Raw genomic sequence first — 20,326 nt, 5'->3', positions numbered from 1 at the left:
GAGCATCCTGGCAACGGAGAGCAATCCCAGCCTGAATAGCCTTGGTCTTGTTCACTGGGAGGATAACCCTGGATGTCCTGCGGTCTGAAATCATGCAAAGGAACTACATGTGCTGGCACCAGAGACCATCCGATGTCTCCCCCTGAAGCTCGCTTCCCTGCTGCCTCTCACACACTAAGGAACAGGTCAATTCTGCAACTCCTCCATGTCCCAGTTTTGCTGTACATTATTTTAGGGTTGACAAAGGCAGACAGCCTTTTTTACGTTTCATATCTTCACACGTACTACTGATTTATACACTGATAAGACCAGTAGTAGAGTGCTGTAACTTGTGTTTATACAATTATAACTAAGTGTGTATGATCTTAGCAGATTTGTAGTTGAACGGTCTAAAGACAAAAAGAGCAAAACAAAATGACGCAGTAAATGGCTATATGTAAAGAAAAGAATGAAACACAATGTAAATCTCCACTTATTTTACTGAACACAAGAAAAAATCCAATTTAAACATGTGAATAAAAAGTGACAATTATACAGCTGAAAAAGCCAACTGAGTTTATTAAATCAAATAGGCAATGTGCAGAGGCGAAGTAACTTATCTAATCGTTTGCGGCACATGCTTATTTTCCACACAATGTGTTGCATCCATACAAAGTCAATGAAAAATGGAGAAGATATTTCCCAATCAAGTTTTTCTATGAGCAACATTTTAAGGAGTCCACTGCGTGCAAAGTACAAGTACATACACCAAATATATCTTTTAGTCCATTGAATACATGGGACACCATTTAGAGTTTGCAGTATGTGTATTTCACGCTCCTTCACAGGACAGCAGCACGGTAAATTTCAGCTGAGCGCCTTCCATTTCTACAACTTAATAAGTTGGGCTAATATGGGTTTAATATGAAGACAGGCTGAGTAAATGTCAAATCAAGCAGATATCTGAAGGGAGACATTTCATTTATACCAAAGCACACACAAACAGGCCTGCTTGTAAACAAATGCCAGACATTAAAAGGCTACAAGTGGTTTATAAAACCTATAAAAAGGACTACAACACCATTAATGATGCTATGTGATTCTTTTTAACTCTTTCAACCTGCACAGTTAGCTACAAGATTCAAGCTGAGATTAATGTTTTGAGCTGACAGACAGACACACACAAACTCATGTTTAAAAGCCCAAACTTGAAATATGAATATTGCAAGACAAAACTAAAATTTTCCCATGAACAAACAACGGTCCACAGAGTCATAACTGGATGGCGATTGGCAAGAATCCCTGTAAGTTTAGAGCGAGAAACAAAAAGAAAAAAAAAAAAAGAAAACAACTGATTTTCATGCGTCTCCACAGTAAGATGACCTCACTGTAAAAACGTAAATCGCAACGAATATCCAAGTTGAAGGTCCCTCCTGGTTATGCAGATTCTGTGGTTTCCACAGGCTTGATGAGATGATCGGCTTTCGTACCAGATGAATAACGCTCCCACATTAGTAAGTATAATCTCTCCAAATCCATAGTGTACTGTTTGGTATTGAAGAGGGGACTAGATATTCTTTGTCTCCACACCTTTGCACGGATCTTTTTCAGGCTGTTTTGTAAAAACAATTATTTTTTTATTAGATCTGCATTATTTTATTAAACAGCTCTATAGATAAGGAATAACAATAAGTTCTTTGAGCATGGTAGTAATAAATGGTCCCAATAACTGGGAAAGTGAAAAAATATTTGTGGGGCGATGTGGGCAAAAAAAGAGCGATTACGCCCCTTTTTATTGGGGGGGGGCGTCTTGTTTTTACGGCGTCCATCAGGTGCTAAAAGCTACGTGTTCACTATATTCTACGGGTTGATACGATTACAGTGATACCAAATGTAATGGTTTTTTTTATTATATATTTTACCATTTTTATGAAAATAAAAATTGTTTTGTGTCGCCATATTCTGAGAGCCATAACTTTATTTTTCCATCGACTGAGCGATGTGAGGGCTTATTTTTTACAGGGCAAGCTGTAGTTTTTATTGGTACCATTTTGGCGTACATGTGAGATGCGACTTTAGTCCATTTTTATCACGAGCTAAGCGGACCAAAAAAAAACAGCAATTTGGGTGTTTTACTTTTCTTTTTCTACGGTATTCACCGAGCAGGCTAAAGAGGCTCTGTCACCACAATATAAGTGGCCTATATTGTACATGATGTGATCGGCGCTGTAATGTAGATTACGATACTGTTTTTTATTTAGAAAAACTATCATTTTTGACGGAGTTATGACCTATATTAGCTTTATGCTAATGAGTTTCCCAATGGCCAACTGGGCGTGTTTTACTATATGACCAAGTGGGCGTTGTACAGAGGAGTGTATGACGCTGACCAATCAGCGTCATACACTTCTCTCCATTCATTTACACTGCAGATAGCGATATAGCTATATCGCTAATTGCAGTCACATAAACACACTATAACGCTACTCATGTGTTATGACAATGAATATAGATTACCTCCAGCCAGGACATGGTGTATTCATTCTCCTGACCACTTCTGTAGCATCTCTGTGATTTACAGCACAGCAGGCGTAGTCTCGCGAGATTACGCTGTAAACTGTCATTTACAGCGAGATCTCGCTGTGCTGTAAATCACAGAGACGCTACAGAAGTGGTCAGGATTCTGAATACACATCACGTCCTGGCTGGAGGTAATGTATATTAATTGTCATAACACATGAGTAGCGTTATAGTGTGTTTATGTGACTGCAATTAGCGATATAGCTATTTCACTATCTGCAGTGTAAATGAATGGAGAGAAGTGTATGACGCTGATTGGTCACGGATTGGTCAGCGTCATACACTTCTCTGTACAACGCCCACTTGGTCATATAGTAAAATACGCCCAGTTGTCCATTAAGAAACTCATTAGCATAAAGCTAATATAGGTCATAACTCCGTTAAAAATGATCTATTTTCTAAATTAAAAACACTGCTGTAATCTACATTACAGCGCCGATCACATTATGTACAAGATAAGCCACTTATGTGGTGACAGAGCATCTTAAATAATTATATATTGCAATAGTTCGGACTTTTACAGACGTGGCGATTCCAGTTATGTGAACGTATCTTTTTGAACATCGCTTTAGGGAGGGGGAATATGGGAAAGTTTTTTTTTTTTAACGTAATTTTTTTTTTTTTAATGTTCCAGAAAAAAAAGTAGCTTAAAAAAAAAACCAACTTATGGCTATGTTCACACGGAGTATTTTGGGGGAGGAATATCTGCCTCAAAGCTCCAAACGGAATTTTGAGGCAGATATTCCTCCCCCAAAATACTCCGTGTGAATAGCAATGATCGCGCCGTTTTTCGCCCGCGGCCATTGAGCGCCGCGGGCAGAAAACACGCTTTCTCCTGCCTCCCATTGAAGTCAATGGGAGGTCGGAGGCGGAAGCGCCCGAAGATAGGGCATGTCGCTTCTTTTTCCCGCGAGGCAGTTTTACTGCTCGCGGGAAAAAGACGCCGACGCCTCCCATTGAAATCAATGGGAGGCGTTCTCGGGGAGTTTCTGCCGAGTTTTGCGACGCGGTTTCCGCGTCAATAAACTCGGCAAAAGACCCCGTGTGAACATAGCCTATTAGTCCCCTTAGGAAACTTGAACCGGCGAACATTGCATCACTTGCATGATATACTACAATATATTAGTTTTGCAGTATATCGCTTTTCTGATGGTCTCCTAAACCCCCAGGCCCCCCTGATTCGAACGCTTTAAATGCGGTTGTCGCAATTGCCCCTTGGCATCTGAGGGGTTAAATGGGCGGAATCAAAGTAATCTTTGATTCCGCCCGTTGCCGTGGTTTCGGCTGTGTATGAGGTGTCGTCAAGGGGTTAATTTGTAGGAATAAGAAAGTCTTGATGAACAAAGATGGAGACACATTGTTAATTAATAGGTCTTGTTGAACATCTGACAAAGCAACGAAAGAGTGAAAGATGACCGTGCAATTTTGTTCTCGTTCACATTACTTACAATTCTAATTCAGTGCCTAGTTTCACAGCTGTATCTTCATATTCTTGCCTGCTTTTAGCAATTAATTCTGGACATCCAAGACATGTGAGCTGTGAAGCAGCAACCCGAGATGCAAGTGTGTCACCTAGAAACAAATACATACATAGAAGTCCAACCTCACAGTAGCACAAGATATTTTAAAGGAGTCATTAAGAAGTGCTCGATTGACTGAAATCTATGAGCTGGCACCACGGCTCCAGAAGCCGGATTTGCAGTCCAATCAATGTGATATTTAGACAGATCTACATGATATCAGAATATATGACACCATCAACATTACAGAGTTAAAAACAAAAAAAAACTGAACACCGAGATTGTTCCTTACCTGGCATAGTGACCATTGGAGTTCCTGCCCAAAGGACATCCATCCCAGTGGTGTGCCCATTGCACAATGGTGTATCTAAACAGACGTCAGCCAACTGTCCTCTTCGAACATGTTCTTCTTTTGGTGCAACTGGGGAGAAAATGATTCTGGGCGGTGGCAGCCCCATGTTTTGTGCATACTGTTGGATGTTCGGCTCCCCTACTGCAGGAAATCTTAACAGCCACAAAACACTGTTTGGAACCCTCTTCAGAATCTAAAATGGAAGAATATGAATACTTTTTAAAATGACGAAAAAGTAACAAATTTATAAAAGAAACCAAAAAAAGTATAAAATAGTGAAAACATGCATTAGTACGAATTGTGGTATTTATAAAATTGTAAAAATAAAAACACATTTGATTGGAGAAAAGTATTTGTTATTTGCCCTCCTAATAGATTTTGCAGACCACAGGGACCAGGTCCTCCCTTTATTAAGACCTATTATTTACACCCTCCAACCGATTCCTGTTTTCAGTCAAATACTTACATTTGCCCACATCTGCAAAGTGGTAGGGTCAATCTTGTAAAGCTGGTTAAAGTTGCAGTACACCACGGCATCTTCTGGCAGGCCATACTGTGAGCGTGTGGTAACAATAATGGTACGCGGAACCTCTTCACCTGTAGCCGCTTTATTATTAATCTGAAAAAAACAAGACAGTTTTCATAGTGTAATATACAAAGAAAAAAAAACGTTCCGTAGATCTTCATGCTATTTGTGCAAATAGGAAGAGGAAACTTATTTCCAAAAAAGGAAAGAAGCACTTAAATGCTAGGGGTAGAAGTTTATATACTCGTACCTGTGTTGTTGCCAGGCCGTTGCTAATATTAAATCCATTGATTGTTATTTGGATTTGTCCTCTATTGATCATTTCGATGATGGCTTCTGCAATGGTGTTCATGGGGATAACTGGCATGTTTAATGCAGAGTTGCTATCAGCACTGTCACCACTCTCTGGGCCTTTCATCTATAAAAAAAAAAAAAAAAAAGGTAAGCAAACAGTCAAAAACTTAAAAAATGGACAGACATGCAAAAGAAATAAAAACATGGTTAATAGTAAATAATTCTAATACGATTTAGGTAATACTGAATCTAGAAATAAAATAAAAATTGGCAAGTATAATGCCAACATCACAATCCCTGTAGGTGGGTTAAAAAATAAAAATTGGATCACGATAGTGCCACCTAATGGATCAAACAGTAGGTCACCAATGGTTGCTCGCCCCCCCTACCCTCAGTAGTATTTACTAAAGATCCCCTTAGGCTATGTACACTTGGCGTAATTAGAAGGCTGAAAGAAAACGAAAACAAAAAACGATGTGTAAAACACAAATGCTCCAAGAATTGACATGATGCTTATTTATTTGACGTGTAATTTAATTTTACACATGTAACAAAAAAAAACCAAAGCTACTGAAAAAACAAACCGCGCCATCGGCACTACAGCATACACCCATTAAAGTCAATTAAATCAAGTGGTTTTTTTAGGTGTATTTCGGCATGTAAACGTGTCAAAATACACGTTGAAAATACAGAGTGTGAACAAGACGTAACTGTTTAACGGAGGTACAGAAGCTGTAAAATCTATGGAGACAATGAATCTCAAAATGAAAAGCAAACTTTATAAAAATATTGTAAAATGTATTCTGACCTTTACAATTTTTACATCAGGAAGAGTTTCTAAAAATGCTTTTAACTCTATCCCATTCAGAACTATTCTGTTATCGTAGATATGGCCATTGGATTTGAAGTCTATCACTGCCTTTTTCTGCAAAAGAAGAAATAATCAATCAAAACAAATCTCTGTACCAAACCAAAAAATATATAAAATCAAAGTTAGTTGCTTCGTTTCTTGCTTAAAGGGATTTCCCCATCAGAGACATTTACGACATCTCCACAGGATATGCCATAAAATGTCAGACGCGGGACCCGCACCTATCTCTAGAACAGGCCCCCTAAACCCTGTTCTACTGCTGTGTTGTGGCTGAAGCGTGTGATTCCCGACCATAAATACGGAAACTGCGTAGCACGCTGAGCTACTCGGTTTCCATAAGTCCCATATAACTGAATGGTAGTTATGGAAACAGCATAGCTCGCATGCTACGCTGCTTCCATAACGGCCATTCGCTACTATGGGATTAACGGAAACAGTCTAGCTCAGCGAGCTACGCTGCTTCCGTAATTCGTGGTCAGGAATCACACGCTTCAGCCACAACACAGCAGAATGGGGTTTAGGGGGCCTGTTCTAGAGATAGGTGCGGATCTTAAAGGTGGAAACCCGCATCTATGACATACCTTGTGGATAGGTCATAAACGTCTGATCGGAAAAATAAGTCCTACCCGCTGCAGCTGGTTTTGGCCTGACAAAGCCACTTTTTTTCTGCTTTTATAAATTACCACCTTCTAAGATCCTTATTTTATTTATTTTTTAAGCTTTTTATCGACTTAACCGTATGAGCAATTGCTTTTTTGCGGGACTTTTCTGATGGCATCATTTTGTGTTACATAAAAGCTAATTATTAATATATAAACATTCTATGGGTTGGTACAATTATGGCGATCCCAAATACGCATAGGTTTATTTTTTTAAGTTGTACTAGTTTTGCACAATAGCAGTTTTCAAGGGCTTGATTATTGCTGGACGAGTCATTTCTTTAATCAAAGTATTTTGAGGTGCATACAAAAAAATTGGGGTTAGGAAAGGAATACTGGCAATTCTGCCATTGTTTTTTGGAGTTTTTCGCAATATGAAGCGCATTTATATGCGCAAACAGAAATGAGCAGCACTCAATTTTCAATTCCAAGATGGTAGTGGGTGCAGGCAGGTAATCCTGATCCAGGGGACATAGGTAAATATAGAAGAAATCCCACAGCACTCCGATATAGTAAGAAAAAGTGGTTTATTTATATTTTAACTAGTTTAAAACGCTGGTTCCTACCATCCCCAGATAGATGTAGGCTTTGTCCCAGTCCTGGGGGTTATTAGCAGCATAGGGACCCAACATATAGAGTTGGCCTTGTCATGGCAGGTGGGCTCACACAATTTGATCACAATTTTGTGCGCTAAGTACCTCACTATTGTAAGATTCAGCAGCAATGTATTTTTAATTATAGTGTTTAGGTGGCTATACGAAGCAGCACTCAAAAAAACTTGGGTTTAGTCAACCAACATCCACTACAACGTTTCACCCTCTCTATGAGGGTTTTTTCAAGTGAAAAAGCCCTCAGAGAGGGTGAAACGTTGTAGTGGATGTTGGTTGAATAAACCCAAGTTTTTATGAGTGCTGCTTCGTTCTCTTTGATATACGCTATACGAGGAGGCGTCACTCCTTGTTTGGAGGCGTAGCACCGGCCTTCATAGGCAAATAATCACAGTGCTGATCCTACGTGAGTGTACTTTTTTCAGGGGGGGGGTTATTTAATTTTTTATTTTTTTTTATACTACATACCCTTTTTTATTTTGTAACCTGGTATACTCAGTATACCAAAGCATTATTGCCTGTCAGTGTCAAACTTTAGCTCGGCCTAATTGGCATGTAGCCATAGGGGCCTTGGTTAGTCCCTGGCTGCCTTGGCAACCCATCGATGCCCTGGGATCGTGTTGCCGATGGGGTGACAGAGTGAGCCCCCTCCCTTTGTCTAACCCCCTAGATGCCGTAGCTGCTATTGACCACGGCATCTTCGTGGTAAAACCGACGGGACCCGACGTAACTCTAACCCCGGCCAATGCAGCGGGATGTTGGCTGTATAGAACAGCCGGCACCCCCTGCAGATGGTGCAGGAATAGCTCCTGTGCCTGCGCCATTCCATGGACGTAACTTCAAGCCCATTCGCGAGAATTTACCACTGAAATGGAGGTACAGTTAAAGTCAGTGGGCTGGAAGTGTTTTAAAGGGGGCAATAGGAGATGTGGACAGTTTGCTAAATAATGTTCCAGAGCCCCAGGATTGTAATACTAAAGTAATCAGCGATATGAATAAAAAGGGACAGGGATTTAGATATAGGTTTTTGATCTGTGTCAACAGCTACACATCAATATGGTTTTCATAAATTATGCCACGCAAATGTAACAAAAATTAGCTTTTCAACCCCTAAAGAATAACTTTAAGACAATGCTAGGGTACATAGTTCAGCAGTGTATTCAGAATAATTATTGTACCTTTAGATGAGGGAACATGTTGGCATGATCTCCAATGAAGAATGTGTGGGGCATATATGCCATTTTCTCAGAGTACTGTTCAGCCACATCAGCTGGAGAGGTCTCTTTGTCAGTGATAATATAGTCCATAAATGGTGCCCCACTTGTTCCAGGATAACCCAGCCACATAGCCTAAAAAATATGAACGCAATTCAAATTATTTAAACAATTGTGGACATTAACAAGAAAAATTGTCACATTCCTGTTTCCGCCATTGCTACATTTATGAGACAGATATAGAATATACATAGTATTCTTACTAATATATATATATATATATATATATATATATAATCTCAAAAACATGAGCCTTTGCACATGTAGAATGAAATCTGTGAAGGATATAAACATCTGTAAATATGAATCCAAGTTTCAGTAATCCCGAGGATATAGATGTCAATGCACTCCATGACCTAAGAGGGGTGTCATTGATGCAATTATCTGTAATAATTAAGAGGGGTTTTCCTGGACTTATGTTGTTGGCCTATCCTTAGGATATGTCATCAATATCAGATCGGTGGGGGGCTGCTCCCGGAGAACCCCTGTAATTCTATATTTTATTCAACACCCTGCACTTATACACCTTCCATACCTGAATTGGGGCTGCTTTCAGAGCAAATAGCTCATTTCGTGCTCCTTTGGTGTAGCCATTCATGTTAACTAGAAGATGGACTCCATCTTGATGTATGCGATCAGCTGCTTTTCCATTACAAGGAATCTAGAAAATACATGTTTAGATTAAGATTTAAAAAAAAAAATACAGAATAAGAGCAAATAAAATGTGTAAAAAAAAAAAAAAAAAAACAGAAAAAAAAAAAAAGTTACTAGAGTAACAAGAATTCTCACCTGGGACAAGTCAACAAAGTGGTTTGCTTCTGCCATAACTTTGACACGGAAGTTTGTACCATCATCAGGACTAAGAGCATAACAGAAGACCTGGGGAAAAACAACAATGAAGTTAGTCTGAAGTCGTTTTACTATAACACAGCAAGCCACAGATTGTTTAGTTTTTGGGCTATGTCCAAACAGTGCAACATGTATCCTGTATAATGCGAGATTCTGTACAAAAGACAAGATACACAAACATGTTAAGTGACATCTTACCTCAAACTTATCTGAATTATGCATGCCAGGTATTGACTGCATCAAGTGAGAGGTAGGATGATTTCCAAAATCTGAGCTCACATAACCCACTCTTAGTCTTCCATCACTGGCCTTCAAATCCTTTGAGTGCTCATATAGTGGCTTATGAAGAACATTAATCTGCAGGACAACCACATTATATAAGTAATCACACTTAAATACTCACTTTAGTTGTGAAATTTCAAACAGGAAAAACGTACAAGCTCAAATTCATAAGCAGAATGCTACAGACTAGCATGAACATAATCTCACCTTGTCTAAACACAGGTTTCCATGCCTTTCAGCAATAGCTTTCCTAAAAGTGTGGGACAATGGATACAGCATACTATGGTGCGGATGTACAGATGGAAGTCTGTTCTTGTCCAGCTGATCTGCAACAATACTAACTAGTTTCTTCATCCGCTCATCATAATCTGTCCAATCACAGACAATCTGAAAAACATTTAAATACCATGAATATATTTGGGTAAAAAGGTTGGAATTGTATGAATTCAGACAATCAGTTATCATATACGCTACAAAATAGGAAATTATGGGTCTGAAACACCAATTAAAACGAAGTCTTAACATTTTTTTTCCCCTTTCCTATACCTGCAATTGCATAATCTGAGAATGTATGAAAGAAAACACTAAGGCCTCATGCACACTTCCATCACGGTTTTCCCTGCCGTTTTTGACGGATCCGTGGGTCCGTTTTGGTATCTGTGTGTACTCCGTGTCCGTTCCGTGTTTCCGTTTTTTAACGGACGGTGTTTCAGTTTCGCTTCCGTGTTTCCGTTAAGAAAACGGAAGGTATTGAATGTGTCACGTTCCCTAGTCTGTGAAGGCAACAGATCCGTCAAAAACTGAACCTTCCGCGTGCCGTCCGTGTCTGTGAAGCCATTCATGCACCGTCCGTTTTTTTGACGGACCCATTGACTTCTATGGGCCCCACTGTCACGGAATCACTTACCAGAGTAGGACATGCTCTACTTTTGACGGAACAACGAATCAGTCAAAATAATGGAAGTGTCCATTGAAATGAATGGGTTCAGAGTGCCATCAGTGAAAAAAAACTCAAGTGGGCAGGAGGCCTAAAAAGCTAATCTTCATACCAGACTTAAATCCTTAATTTCAAACGGATTGTAAATTTTTTTTTTTTAAACAGATCTGCTGCTCCTGCTTCATCACGATGAAGAGCTGACATATCATAAGGGAAAAGATTACACAGTGTTTTATCTTAAAAACATCTTTTACCTGAAGACAGTGTGCCAAGTTGCAATAAGCATCCGGGAAGTCCGGTTTCAGCTTCAGAGCAGTCCTGTATGAAGCAATTGCTTCTGGGATATTACCAGAGTCCTGGGGAAAGGAAGGTAGACATTTAGAAGGAACACATGTTCACGGTCCAATGCTTTCAATAGTAGAACTCATGACTAAACAGTCACTCACCTTATGAATGGATGCAAGGTTACTATGAGCATCAGCAAATGCTGGATTGATCTGAATTGCCCTGGTATAGCACTGCAATGCTCCTTGGACATCTTGCATCTCCTTCAATGTGTTACCCATATTTGAATAAGCGTCAGCAAATGTTGGACTGATTCTGAAAAGCAAATGGATTCTTCAGAAAACATGCACTCGAACACAAAAAATATTCTACTAACTATCATGCAAGCTTGTATTACCGAATGGCTTCCTTGTAATGCATAAGAGCTTCTTGAAGCTTTCCTTGTTGTTGCAGAACACTGGCCAGATTAGAATGAGCTGCTGCAAACTCTGGGAACACCTAAAGTGCAGGACGTTAAGAAGACCAGTTGACTTAATAACTTAAAAAAAAAAAAAAAAAATGTAGGAAAAGTATCCAACAACTTAATCAGTATCTACCTCGAGAGCTTTCCGATAGAGACGCACAGCCTCCTCAATATTTCCTTGTTCTCGCTTAATGTTGGCAAGGTTATTGAGAGAATCAGCGTGAGTTGGACAGAGGCGAAGAGCGGTATTGTAGCATTCTTCAGCATCAACCACCTTAAGAATTTTTTTTTGTAGAGATTAGAAAATGCATATCTATGGTAATAAAAGCAAGAGCTACTCAGGGCATCATTTTGTATATCACTGAACTAAAAAGTAAAATACATTATACGTAGAAAAGTTCTTCTGCTCCAGTTTCGAGCTATATTTTAAGGCCGGATTCACAAGAACATGTTCGGTCAGTGATAGATGGTCCCGTATATCGGCCACATTTCCTGGACCGAACACACTGCGGGCTCCTAGCTTCATAGTTATCTATGACTCTAGGTGTCACTGCCTCGCTGCTGGAAAACAGTCTCATACTGTAATAGTGTTTTCAATACGGAACCGTAGTTCTGGAGAGGCAAGGACTCCTAGCGTCAGAGAACTATGATGCTAGGAGCCCGGCTCCCTGCAGTGGGTTTGGTCCAGGAAATGTGGCCAACACACGGACCGAAGTCGCTCGTGTGAATCCCGCCTAAGAGGTTTATTCATGAATGAGAAAAGCTACAGAACATAATCCAAATTTCAGTTTCTACTTACACTGCCCTTTTCCTTGAGAGCATTGGCAAGATTACAATAGGCATCAGGAAAGTGTGGTTGAAGTTCTATAGCCCTTCGGTATGTGTCAATGGCAAGATCAATAAGCCCTTGTTCATAGTAGACACAAGCCAAATTTCCATGAACCACGGCATGATTTGGGCTGAGGCTGAGAGCTCGTAAATATGCTGCCACAGCTCTACAAGACAAAACGACAGACAAATATTTATTTACAAAAAGTCTATTATTAGCCAATACAATAGTGTGGACTACTGAGGACTTGGCGCAGTCTAAGAAAAACAGGACAATAATTATCTCGACTTACAATATAGGGAACGAAAAGTTCTAGTGCATGTCCTCACAAGACGGTGAGTACCCTTGACGTTGGTGGCGAGCTCGTGTAATTTGGCCAAAATATCTACGAATACCTCATGTTTATAATGTATACTTTTTTCAGGGGGAAGACCGGTCTCGTAATGCTGGGGGACAAGAGTGTGTCATTGTTTGGTGTGGCGTACAGGGCAGCCCGCCTGATCTAATAGTATGGGCGTGACTAATAGGCTGCGATCCGGCAAGATGTGCTACTCCGTGTGACCTACACATTGTTTGCAGCTTTGGTTGTGGGCAGTGATAACACTGAGCGGCTAGTGGGAGTGGATATCACTAGCATATTATACCTGAGCACTCTCCCCCTATGTAGCATTTGTGGTTTGTCTGCCTCCTGTTGGGAACTGGTGTTAACCTGCCCATTTGGTAAGTACAGCCTGTTTTTGTGTATATTAGTACGGCCCATTTTTTTGGTTAATGACTTACAGCGCCAGTCACTAAAATGCTGTTTTTCTTTCTTTGGAGTGATCATTATAGAATCGTAGGACAAAAATTCTACTCTGTGTGACTGATTTTCTTCCAGTAACTAACACCGCAGCTGTCCTGAATTATATCTATGTATCTAAACAAAATAGCTGCTCATGAATACTCATTAGAGGCTTCACCTTGCTTGGCCAACATAGAACACAGGGGTTTCAGTAACGGATTGGTTGATCACGTGACTTCACGTACTCTGCTGAAGAACACCATCTCATTGGTCAAAGCGCTCACTGCCGCTCCAGCCTTTAGACTCATTGGGGGAGATTTATGAAGACTTAATCTTAATTTATTAAAAGGCACAGACCTCTTGGTGCATTTTGGGCTGTGCAAAAGCCAGAAAATGAAATCTATGCCTGATATAAACAGGCGTAGATATGCACTTTCTTTCGGCCAGTTTCCGACTTTAAACTTAAAGGAACAGTGGCATCACAAATTTTTTTTTAATATGTTAAAGATGTTAGTGCTTTATTAAAAACGTTTGGATTAATTTGTGTGTTTGTGTGTTACTTTTTCTTCCCTATGGGGGCTGCCATTTTTTTTTCCATTTCTGTATGTGTCGATTAACGACACATACAGACATGGAATACGGCAGCCACAGTCCCATAGGGACTGCGAACGGGTCCCGTCCCATCCACTTCTGTGTACGCCGTCTGTGTGGGAACGGCGCATGCGGCGCTCCCACACAGTCCAATTTGAAATGCGCGCCGTCCCGCGCCATTTTCCAGTGGACCGGAAGTCGCGGCCGGACAGTAAGATTACTACTTCCGGTCGCGGCTTCCGGACTTGTGCACTTGGACCAGCGGCAGCAGACGGAGCGGACGGGCCGGAGGGAGCCGCGGCGGCAGGAGCAGGTAAGAGATTTCTATGTATGTTCGTGTTTGTGTGTTTACTACTGTATGTAAACCTACTACACTGTGTGTTAGCTCAAAAAATGGCGACACAGTGTAGGAGGTTAGACCGTTCAATCCCCTCGTTTATCCCGGCACTAGCCAGGATAAAGGAGGGGGGGATTCTCAGAGCTCACTAGAGCGAGTGCTTTTTTCCAAATTTTGCAGCAAAAAGCAATGTGGTTGCTTTACCACATGCAATGCTGCAATTTTGGGAATAGCTCCATCTAGTGACCAGCACTGGGAAATATTATAAATTAGAATCTAATTTATAATATTTCCTGACTCGTGAAAAAAAAAAAAAAAATTTGAACAATGTTTAATCACCTACACACTAATTGTTCAACTAAAAAAAACAAACATGTTTTGCTGGCAACACATTCCCTTTAAGAGACTGTGACCACATACGTGGCCTATATTGTACATAATGTGATCGGCGCTGTAATGTAGATTACAGCAGTGTTTTTTATTTAGAAAAATGATTATTGACAGAGTTATGACCTATATTAGCTTTATGCTAATGAGTTTCTCAATGGACAACTGGGTGTGTTTTACTATATGACCAAGTGGGCGTTGTGGAGAGGCGTATGAAATCAGAATCATACACTTCTCTCCATTCATTTACACTAACGATATCGATATAGCTATATCGCTATGTGCTGCCGCATAAACACAGTATAACGTTACTCATGTGTCATGACAATGAATATACATTATCTCCAGCCAGGACGTGATGTCTATTCAGAATCCTGACCACTTCTGTAGCGTCTCTGATTTACAGCACAGCACAGCGAGATCTCGCTGTGAATGACAGTTTACAGCGTAATCTCACGAGACTACACCTGCTATGCTGTAACTCAGACGCTACAGAAGTGGTCAGGAGAATGAATACACATCACGTCCTGGCTGCAGGTAATGTATATTCATTGTGATGACACATGAGTAGCGTTATAGTGTGTTTATGTGACTGCACATAGCGATATAGCTATTTGCAGTGTAAATGAATGGAGAAGTGTATGACGCCGATTGGTCAGCATCATACACTCCTCTGTACAATGCCCACTTGGTCATATAGTAAAACACGCCCAGTTGTCCATTGAGAAACTCATTAGCATAAAGCTAATATAGGTCATAACTCCATCAAAAATGATAGTTTTTCTAAATAAAAAAACACTGCTGTAATCTACATTACAGCGCCGATCACATCATGTACAATACAGGCCACTTATAATGTGGTGACAGAGCCTCTTTAATAAATTTGTCAGAACATTGTTGGCAATGCCTCATTTAAACCCCATCTACATTAAAGAGGCTCTGTCACCAGACTTTGCAAACCCTCCTATTGCAGCAGATCGGCGCTGCAATGGAGATAAGAGTAACGTTTTTTTTTGTTTTTTTTTTAAACGAGCATTTTTGGCCAAGTTATGACCATTTTTATATTTATGTAAATGAGGCTTTCTAAAGTACAACTGGGCGTGTATTGGTGTTCGTTACATCGGGGCGTTTTTACTTCTTTTACTAGCTGGGCGTTGTGTATAGAAGTATCATCCACTTCTCTTCACAACGCCCAGCTTCTGGCAGTGCAAAGACACAGCGTGTTCGAGAGATCACGCTGTGACGTCACTCACTTCCTGCCCCAGGTCCTGCATCGTGTCGGACGAGCGAGGACACATCGGCTACACCAGAGGCTACAGTTGATTCTGCAGCAGCATCAGCGTTTGCAGGTAAGTCGATGTAGCTACTCACCTGCAAACGCCGATGCTGCTGCAGAATCAACTGTAGCCTCTGGTGCCGATGTGTCCTCGCTCGTCCGACACGATGCAGGACCTGGGGCAGGAAGTGAGTGACATCACAGCGTGATCTCTCGAGAACACGCTGTGTCTTTGCACTGCCAGAAGCTGGACGTTGTGAAGAGAAGTGGATGATACTTCTATACACAACACCCAGCTAGTAAAAGAAGTAAAAACGCCCCGATGTAACGAACACAATACACGCCCAGTTGTACTTTTACTGTAAACACGACCAGTTGTACTTTAGAAAGCCTCATTTACATAAATATAAAAATGGTCATAACTTGGCCAAAAATGCTCGTTTTTTAAAAAAAAACAAAAAAAAAAAACTTTACTCTTATCTCCATTGCAGCGCCGATCTGCTGCAATAGGAGATAGGGGTTGCAAAATCTGGTGACAGCGCCTCTTTAAGAGTGGCGATAGGAGAGAAAAGTTGAAAATTTAAGCGCAAATATGGCGAACGCTATAATTTGTGTCTTTTCTACCCCCAAAATATTGGTGCAAATCGATTACTTACCCCATTCATCTTAAAGTGAAAGTAATTGAAAAAATATTTTGACTCAATAGCTATTCGGCCTGGAAATCATATGCAAAGTGACAGTTGCGTTAAAGAATACCTGTTTCAGGCGATTTTTTAGAATAAGCTGTCATATGTGTACATGAGGAACAACACTATTTCTGGACTTGTATTCTGCATTTTTGAGCAGCTCCCTCTCCAATTCTCAGTTTTTCCAGAGCAAGTGGTTGGAGCCTAAGGTCTATCATGTCTTCTATACACTGCTCACACAGGCATGAGGACATCCTGCTCCCCAAAATCTTTGTATGTAGCCCACTGCTTAGAAAAAACAGCAACATGGGAGACCTCACATAGAAGTAATAAGCAGTGTAAATGAAAATCCAGCACTGGAGTGAGATATGACCCTTACTAGAAGCTGCAGCAGCATCTGTCTCTCCAGCATCTCCCTCGCTTCTCCATAGAATTCAATGGGAAGCATACAACCAGATTCTTCAGTGAGCAGGGGAAGAATATCCTTACACGTGGAGAAAGAGCCATTTTTCTCCATGGATATACATTACAAAGTTTTCGCTTGTAACATTGATGTATGCAAAGTTTCACCAAAGGATAGTGACCATTTCAGTATCTATATATTAAAATGTTTGGATAAATTCTTCTGGTTTGGGTTTCTGTTGGGAGAAATCTCATAACAAAACTATATAATGTCTGTGGACATAGTCCATGCCCGTCTTAAGTAATATGACTGGGTGGGGGGCTGAAGTCAAGAAGCACCAGAGTGTTTTGAGGAGGAAAAGGAAAAATAACTGGTTTCTACAGAAATATCTTTGCATTATAATACTGAGGAAATTTCAACATGCCAGTTATTACCTGTCAAAAATACGAGCCTCTTTAAGGACATTTCCCAAATTAATGTAGGCATCCAGAAAATTAGGATCAAGAGTTACTGCCTAGAAACCAATGAAACAGTTAGTTAGACATCAAATAATTAATCTCAAATATTACTATACAGCAATCTCAATGGACCTAGTCAGCATTTGAATTTTAACCTTTAGTTTAGGGCTACCTGTCGACTTTTGCTGCAACACCTGCTGGATTTATTGAGACTGTCATGTTCGTGGCAACCTGTGGGTCGCAACATGGCCTCATTGACTTGCATCACCTGCGATGCATGTCTGGGCCAAAGTCTACGTGTAGCCATAGCCTTACTGTTTTAACTGAAAAAAAAAAAATCACAAAACGATTCTCGTTCATGATTGTAAAGCCATTTGCAATGATCGTTACGTCAGCTTAAAACAGTTCGGCCATGAAGTGGTGGGCCGCACAAGCTCACAGAACGGGACTGGTAAGTCTATCCCCTGCCACAACCCTTAGTACTAAGCACAAACTGTCCTTTAGAAGCAGACTTTTCTGAAATACTTATATTTACTAAATTTCAATATTTTAACAAATAAGTTAGCAAGTAATAAAATTTAATCAAGTGGTGCATGTGCCAACAGTCATGTTACAACATAAAAACAATAAAAAGAGGCAGAATAGCCAATGCCAAATTATTAATTTTTTTCAGATTTTACCCCTAAAACGACAGATATATCAGTCACAGGGATCTTATACGTACTGCACAGTATTAACTTGACTACGGTTGTACAGCCGGGCTCCTGCAGCAACTGCCGGCAGTTTGACCCCTTAGATGCCATGGTCAATAGCAACCGGGGCATCTACGGGGGGGGTGGGTGGGTGTGTGTGTGTGTGTGTGTGTGTGTGTGTGTGTGTGTGTGTGTGTGTGTGTGTGTCAGAAGGAGGGAGCGCAACATGATTGCGGGGTGCCGATTGGGTATCATGGCAGCCGGGGGGGGGGGGCCTAGCAAAGGGCCCCAAGCCTGCCGTGTCTGTTTTCCTATTAGGTGACAATTGCGTTAAATAATATTCTCTATTTTCTTTAAATAGAAATACCACCAATCCCCTTATTTCAATTTAAAAAAAAATAATACATTTTTATACCGTATCTGTAGCGACCCATACAATAAACTTACTTATACTGCATGGCGTATTAAAAAAACAAAACAAAAAACCCCACTTACTGACCCGTAAAATTAAATTCAACAAAAGTTAACATGTTAATTTAACCACAGCAGAGAAAAAAAAAAACACCACACATATGGCTTTTGGAATGCAAAGATCAAAAGAATGGTTTGGTCATTAAAAGGGGTTGTACAGGCACAGACCGGTTGACCTATCCACAGGATAGATGGCTAGGTCATCAGTATATTCAGCTGTCCTGGCTGCCTCCGGGCCCTGGTTAATATGCATTGTTCAGCGTCGTAAGCAGATGGCTCCGTACACTGCATAGCGGCCATGCTGCAAAACTGCAACTCTACTCCTATGCGCTTGAATAGGAGCAGAGCTTGAATACTGCAGATCGGCCGCTATACTGTGCCCAGGGTCATCTGCTTCCGGCAGTCGGAGCAGGGTCCGGGTGCCCACCGATTATATGCTGATGACATCCTGTGCATAGGTCATCAGTATGAAAAACCAGTCCATGCCCGGACAACCCCTTTAAGGCCCAAACAGGCTTGGTCGTTAAGGGGTTAAATAACACCTGAAACAGAAACACGTTTACATCACTGCACCCCCCACCTAATGATCTACCCAGCTCAGGACTTTTTAAATATCGTCTTCACTTCCCGGCTTTTGATCAGACTCATCTAGAATTTCAAATTTCACCCTGCTTCCTCCTTCTCTGTGCGGTAATATCATCCCATAATGCCTCAGTATAGCATCACATGAGCTGGTGAAACCAGTACCCTCTCTGCCTGCTGGGAGGACAATGTTATCCTTCTCGTAATATTTTCCTGAATAAGCTAAAAGACCATATTTCTAGAGCCAAAGAGCCTGAGCTGTGATCTACCTTGTGTGGACAGGAGCCCCTATAAATCATCAGTAACTGTGATAGGAGTTTGTCATTGTCTGCCCGTGGAGAGCCTGTGTGGAATAGTCCATGCAATTTCAGCACACAGGAAGTGCTGGTGAGTGACACCGGATTATCGTAATTGACTCGAGTACAAAAATCGTGTGACCGAAGACTAATATATAACACGAGTAGGTGACAATTAACCAAATTCCTCAATGAACCAATTGGGAAACTTCAGTTTTAGTCACTCTCCCTTTAAGACAATTATGTCAGCATATAAAAGCAGTACATACCTTCTCAAAATGATGAATGGCAAGCCAGATCTCTCCTTGTGCATTAAATACACATCCAAGATTACTCCATGCAACTGCGAAGTTTGGCTGTGTTTCAATTGCTTTTAGGTAACAAGCCTTGAAGGGTTTAAGCAGAGGAAAGGAAGAGAAGGATGGGATTTTTGAGAAAACAAGAAAGCCACATTAGAATACATTCTCCAAACCGCAAAAAGTGAACCTGCAGCATAGGCTCGCCAGCGCTTGAATCTGCGCAAGTCGATGAATCCTACGCCAGCGCAAACCCACACCCAAATGCAAGCAACCATTTCTGAGTTAAGCCATTATGAATTACATTAAAATTTTACTAATTGTACTTGTTTCCATTTATGGTTTACTTAAATAATAAATGTATTATAAGGTGTTCTAACTAGACATATTAAGACTTCACTAATAAGCATTGGTGAACTCCGTCAGGAAAGCAAATGGTGGCACAGAAACCAGAAATGATAAGATTGCAAGCAGGTCCGGGTCCCTGTAATGCAAGCGCAAAAATCGCAAGCGCTCCGAACAGCAGTACTACGCTATTGCCGCAGATCGCCGACGCGCTGGCAAAAGTAAACAGCCAACCTGATTCATTAACCCCAATGTACAAGAGTAACTAAAAAGGAGGGAAAATAAAAACCCCAATCCTTCCCGCCCATAACAGAACCCAATATTTAACACACTACAGGTTAACCATCAAATTGACTGTCCACTTGGATTCCTCCCCACGCACAGCGCAATCCGCAGCGCAGCCTTTGCGCTACTGCA

At 40.8% G+C, this 20,326-nt stretch overlaps 1 protein-coding gene across 2 annotated transcripts in view; it reads right to left on the bottom strand.

Moving 5' to 3' along the window:
• Positions 1-461: 461 nt before the first annotated feature.
• OGT (O-linked N-acetylglucosamine (GlcNAc) transferase) overlaps positions 462-20,326 on the bottom strand; it is a 40,452-nt gene continuing 20,587 nt past the window's right edge. For both annotated transcript variants that reach the window (XM_075835707.1, XM_075835708.1), the window contains exons 5-22: positions 19,538-19,654; positions 17,204-17,283; positions 12,279-12,474; positions 11,613-11,753; positions 11,414-11,514; positions 11,178-11,331; positions 10,986-11,087; positions 10,002-10,181; positions 9,711-9,869; positions 9,453-9,542; positions 9,199-9,324; positions 8,568-8,738; positions 6,060-6,176; positions 5,208-5,375; positions 4,898-5,050; positions 4,372-4,624; positions 4,008-4,131; positions 462-1,591 (exon numbers count right to left, since the gene is read on the bottom strand). In XM_075835707.1, coding sequence (XP_075691822.1) covers positions 1,417-1,591; positions 4,008-4,131; positions 4,372-4,624; positions 4,898-5,050; positions 5,208-5,375; positions 6,060-6,176; positions 8,568-8,738; positions 9,199-9,324; positions 9,453-9,542; positions 9,711-9,869; positions 10,002-10,181; positions 10,986-11,087; positions 11,178-11,331; positions 11,414-11,514; positions 11,613-11,753; positions 12,279-12,474; positions 17,204-17,283; positions 19,538-19,654 — 2,607 coding nt within the window. In that variant the 3' untranslated portion in view covers positions 462-1,416. The remainder of the gene's footprint in view (positions 1,592-4,007; positions 4,132-4,371; positions 4,625-4,897; positions 5,051-5,207; positions 5,376-6,059; positions 6,177-8,567; positions 8,739-9,198; positions 9,325-9,452; positions 9,543-9,710; positions 9,870-10,001; positions 10,182-10,985; positions 11,088-11,177; positions 11,332-11,413; positions 11,515-11,612; positions 11,754-12,278; positions 12,475-17,203; positions 17,284-19,537; positions 19,655-20,326) is intronic.

Source organism: Rhinoderma darwinii, chromosome 8 (assembly GCF_050947455.1).
Source record: "Rhinoderma darwinii isolate aRhiDar2 chromosome 8, aRhiDar2.hap1, whole genome shotgun sequence".
NCBI lineage: Eukaryota > Metazoa > Chordata > Amphibia > Anura > Rhinodermatidae > Rhinoderma > Rhinoderma darwinii.
Note: the sequence above shows the minus strand (reverse complement) of the source record. Positions and strands in the feature narration are given on the sequence as shown.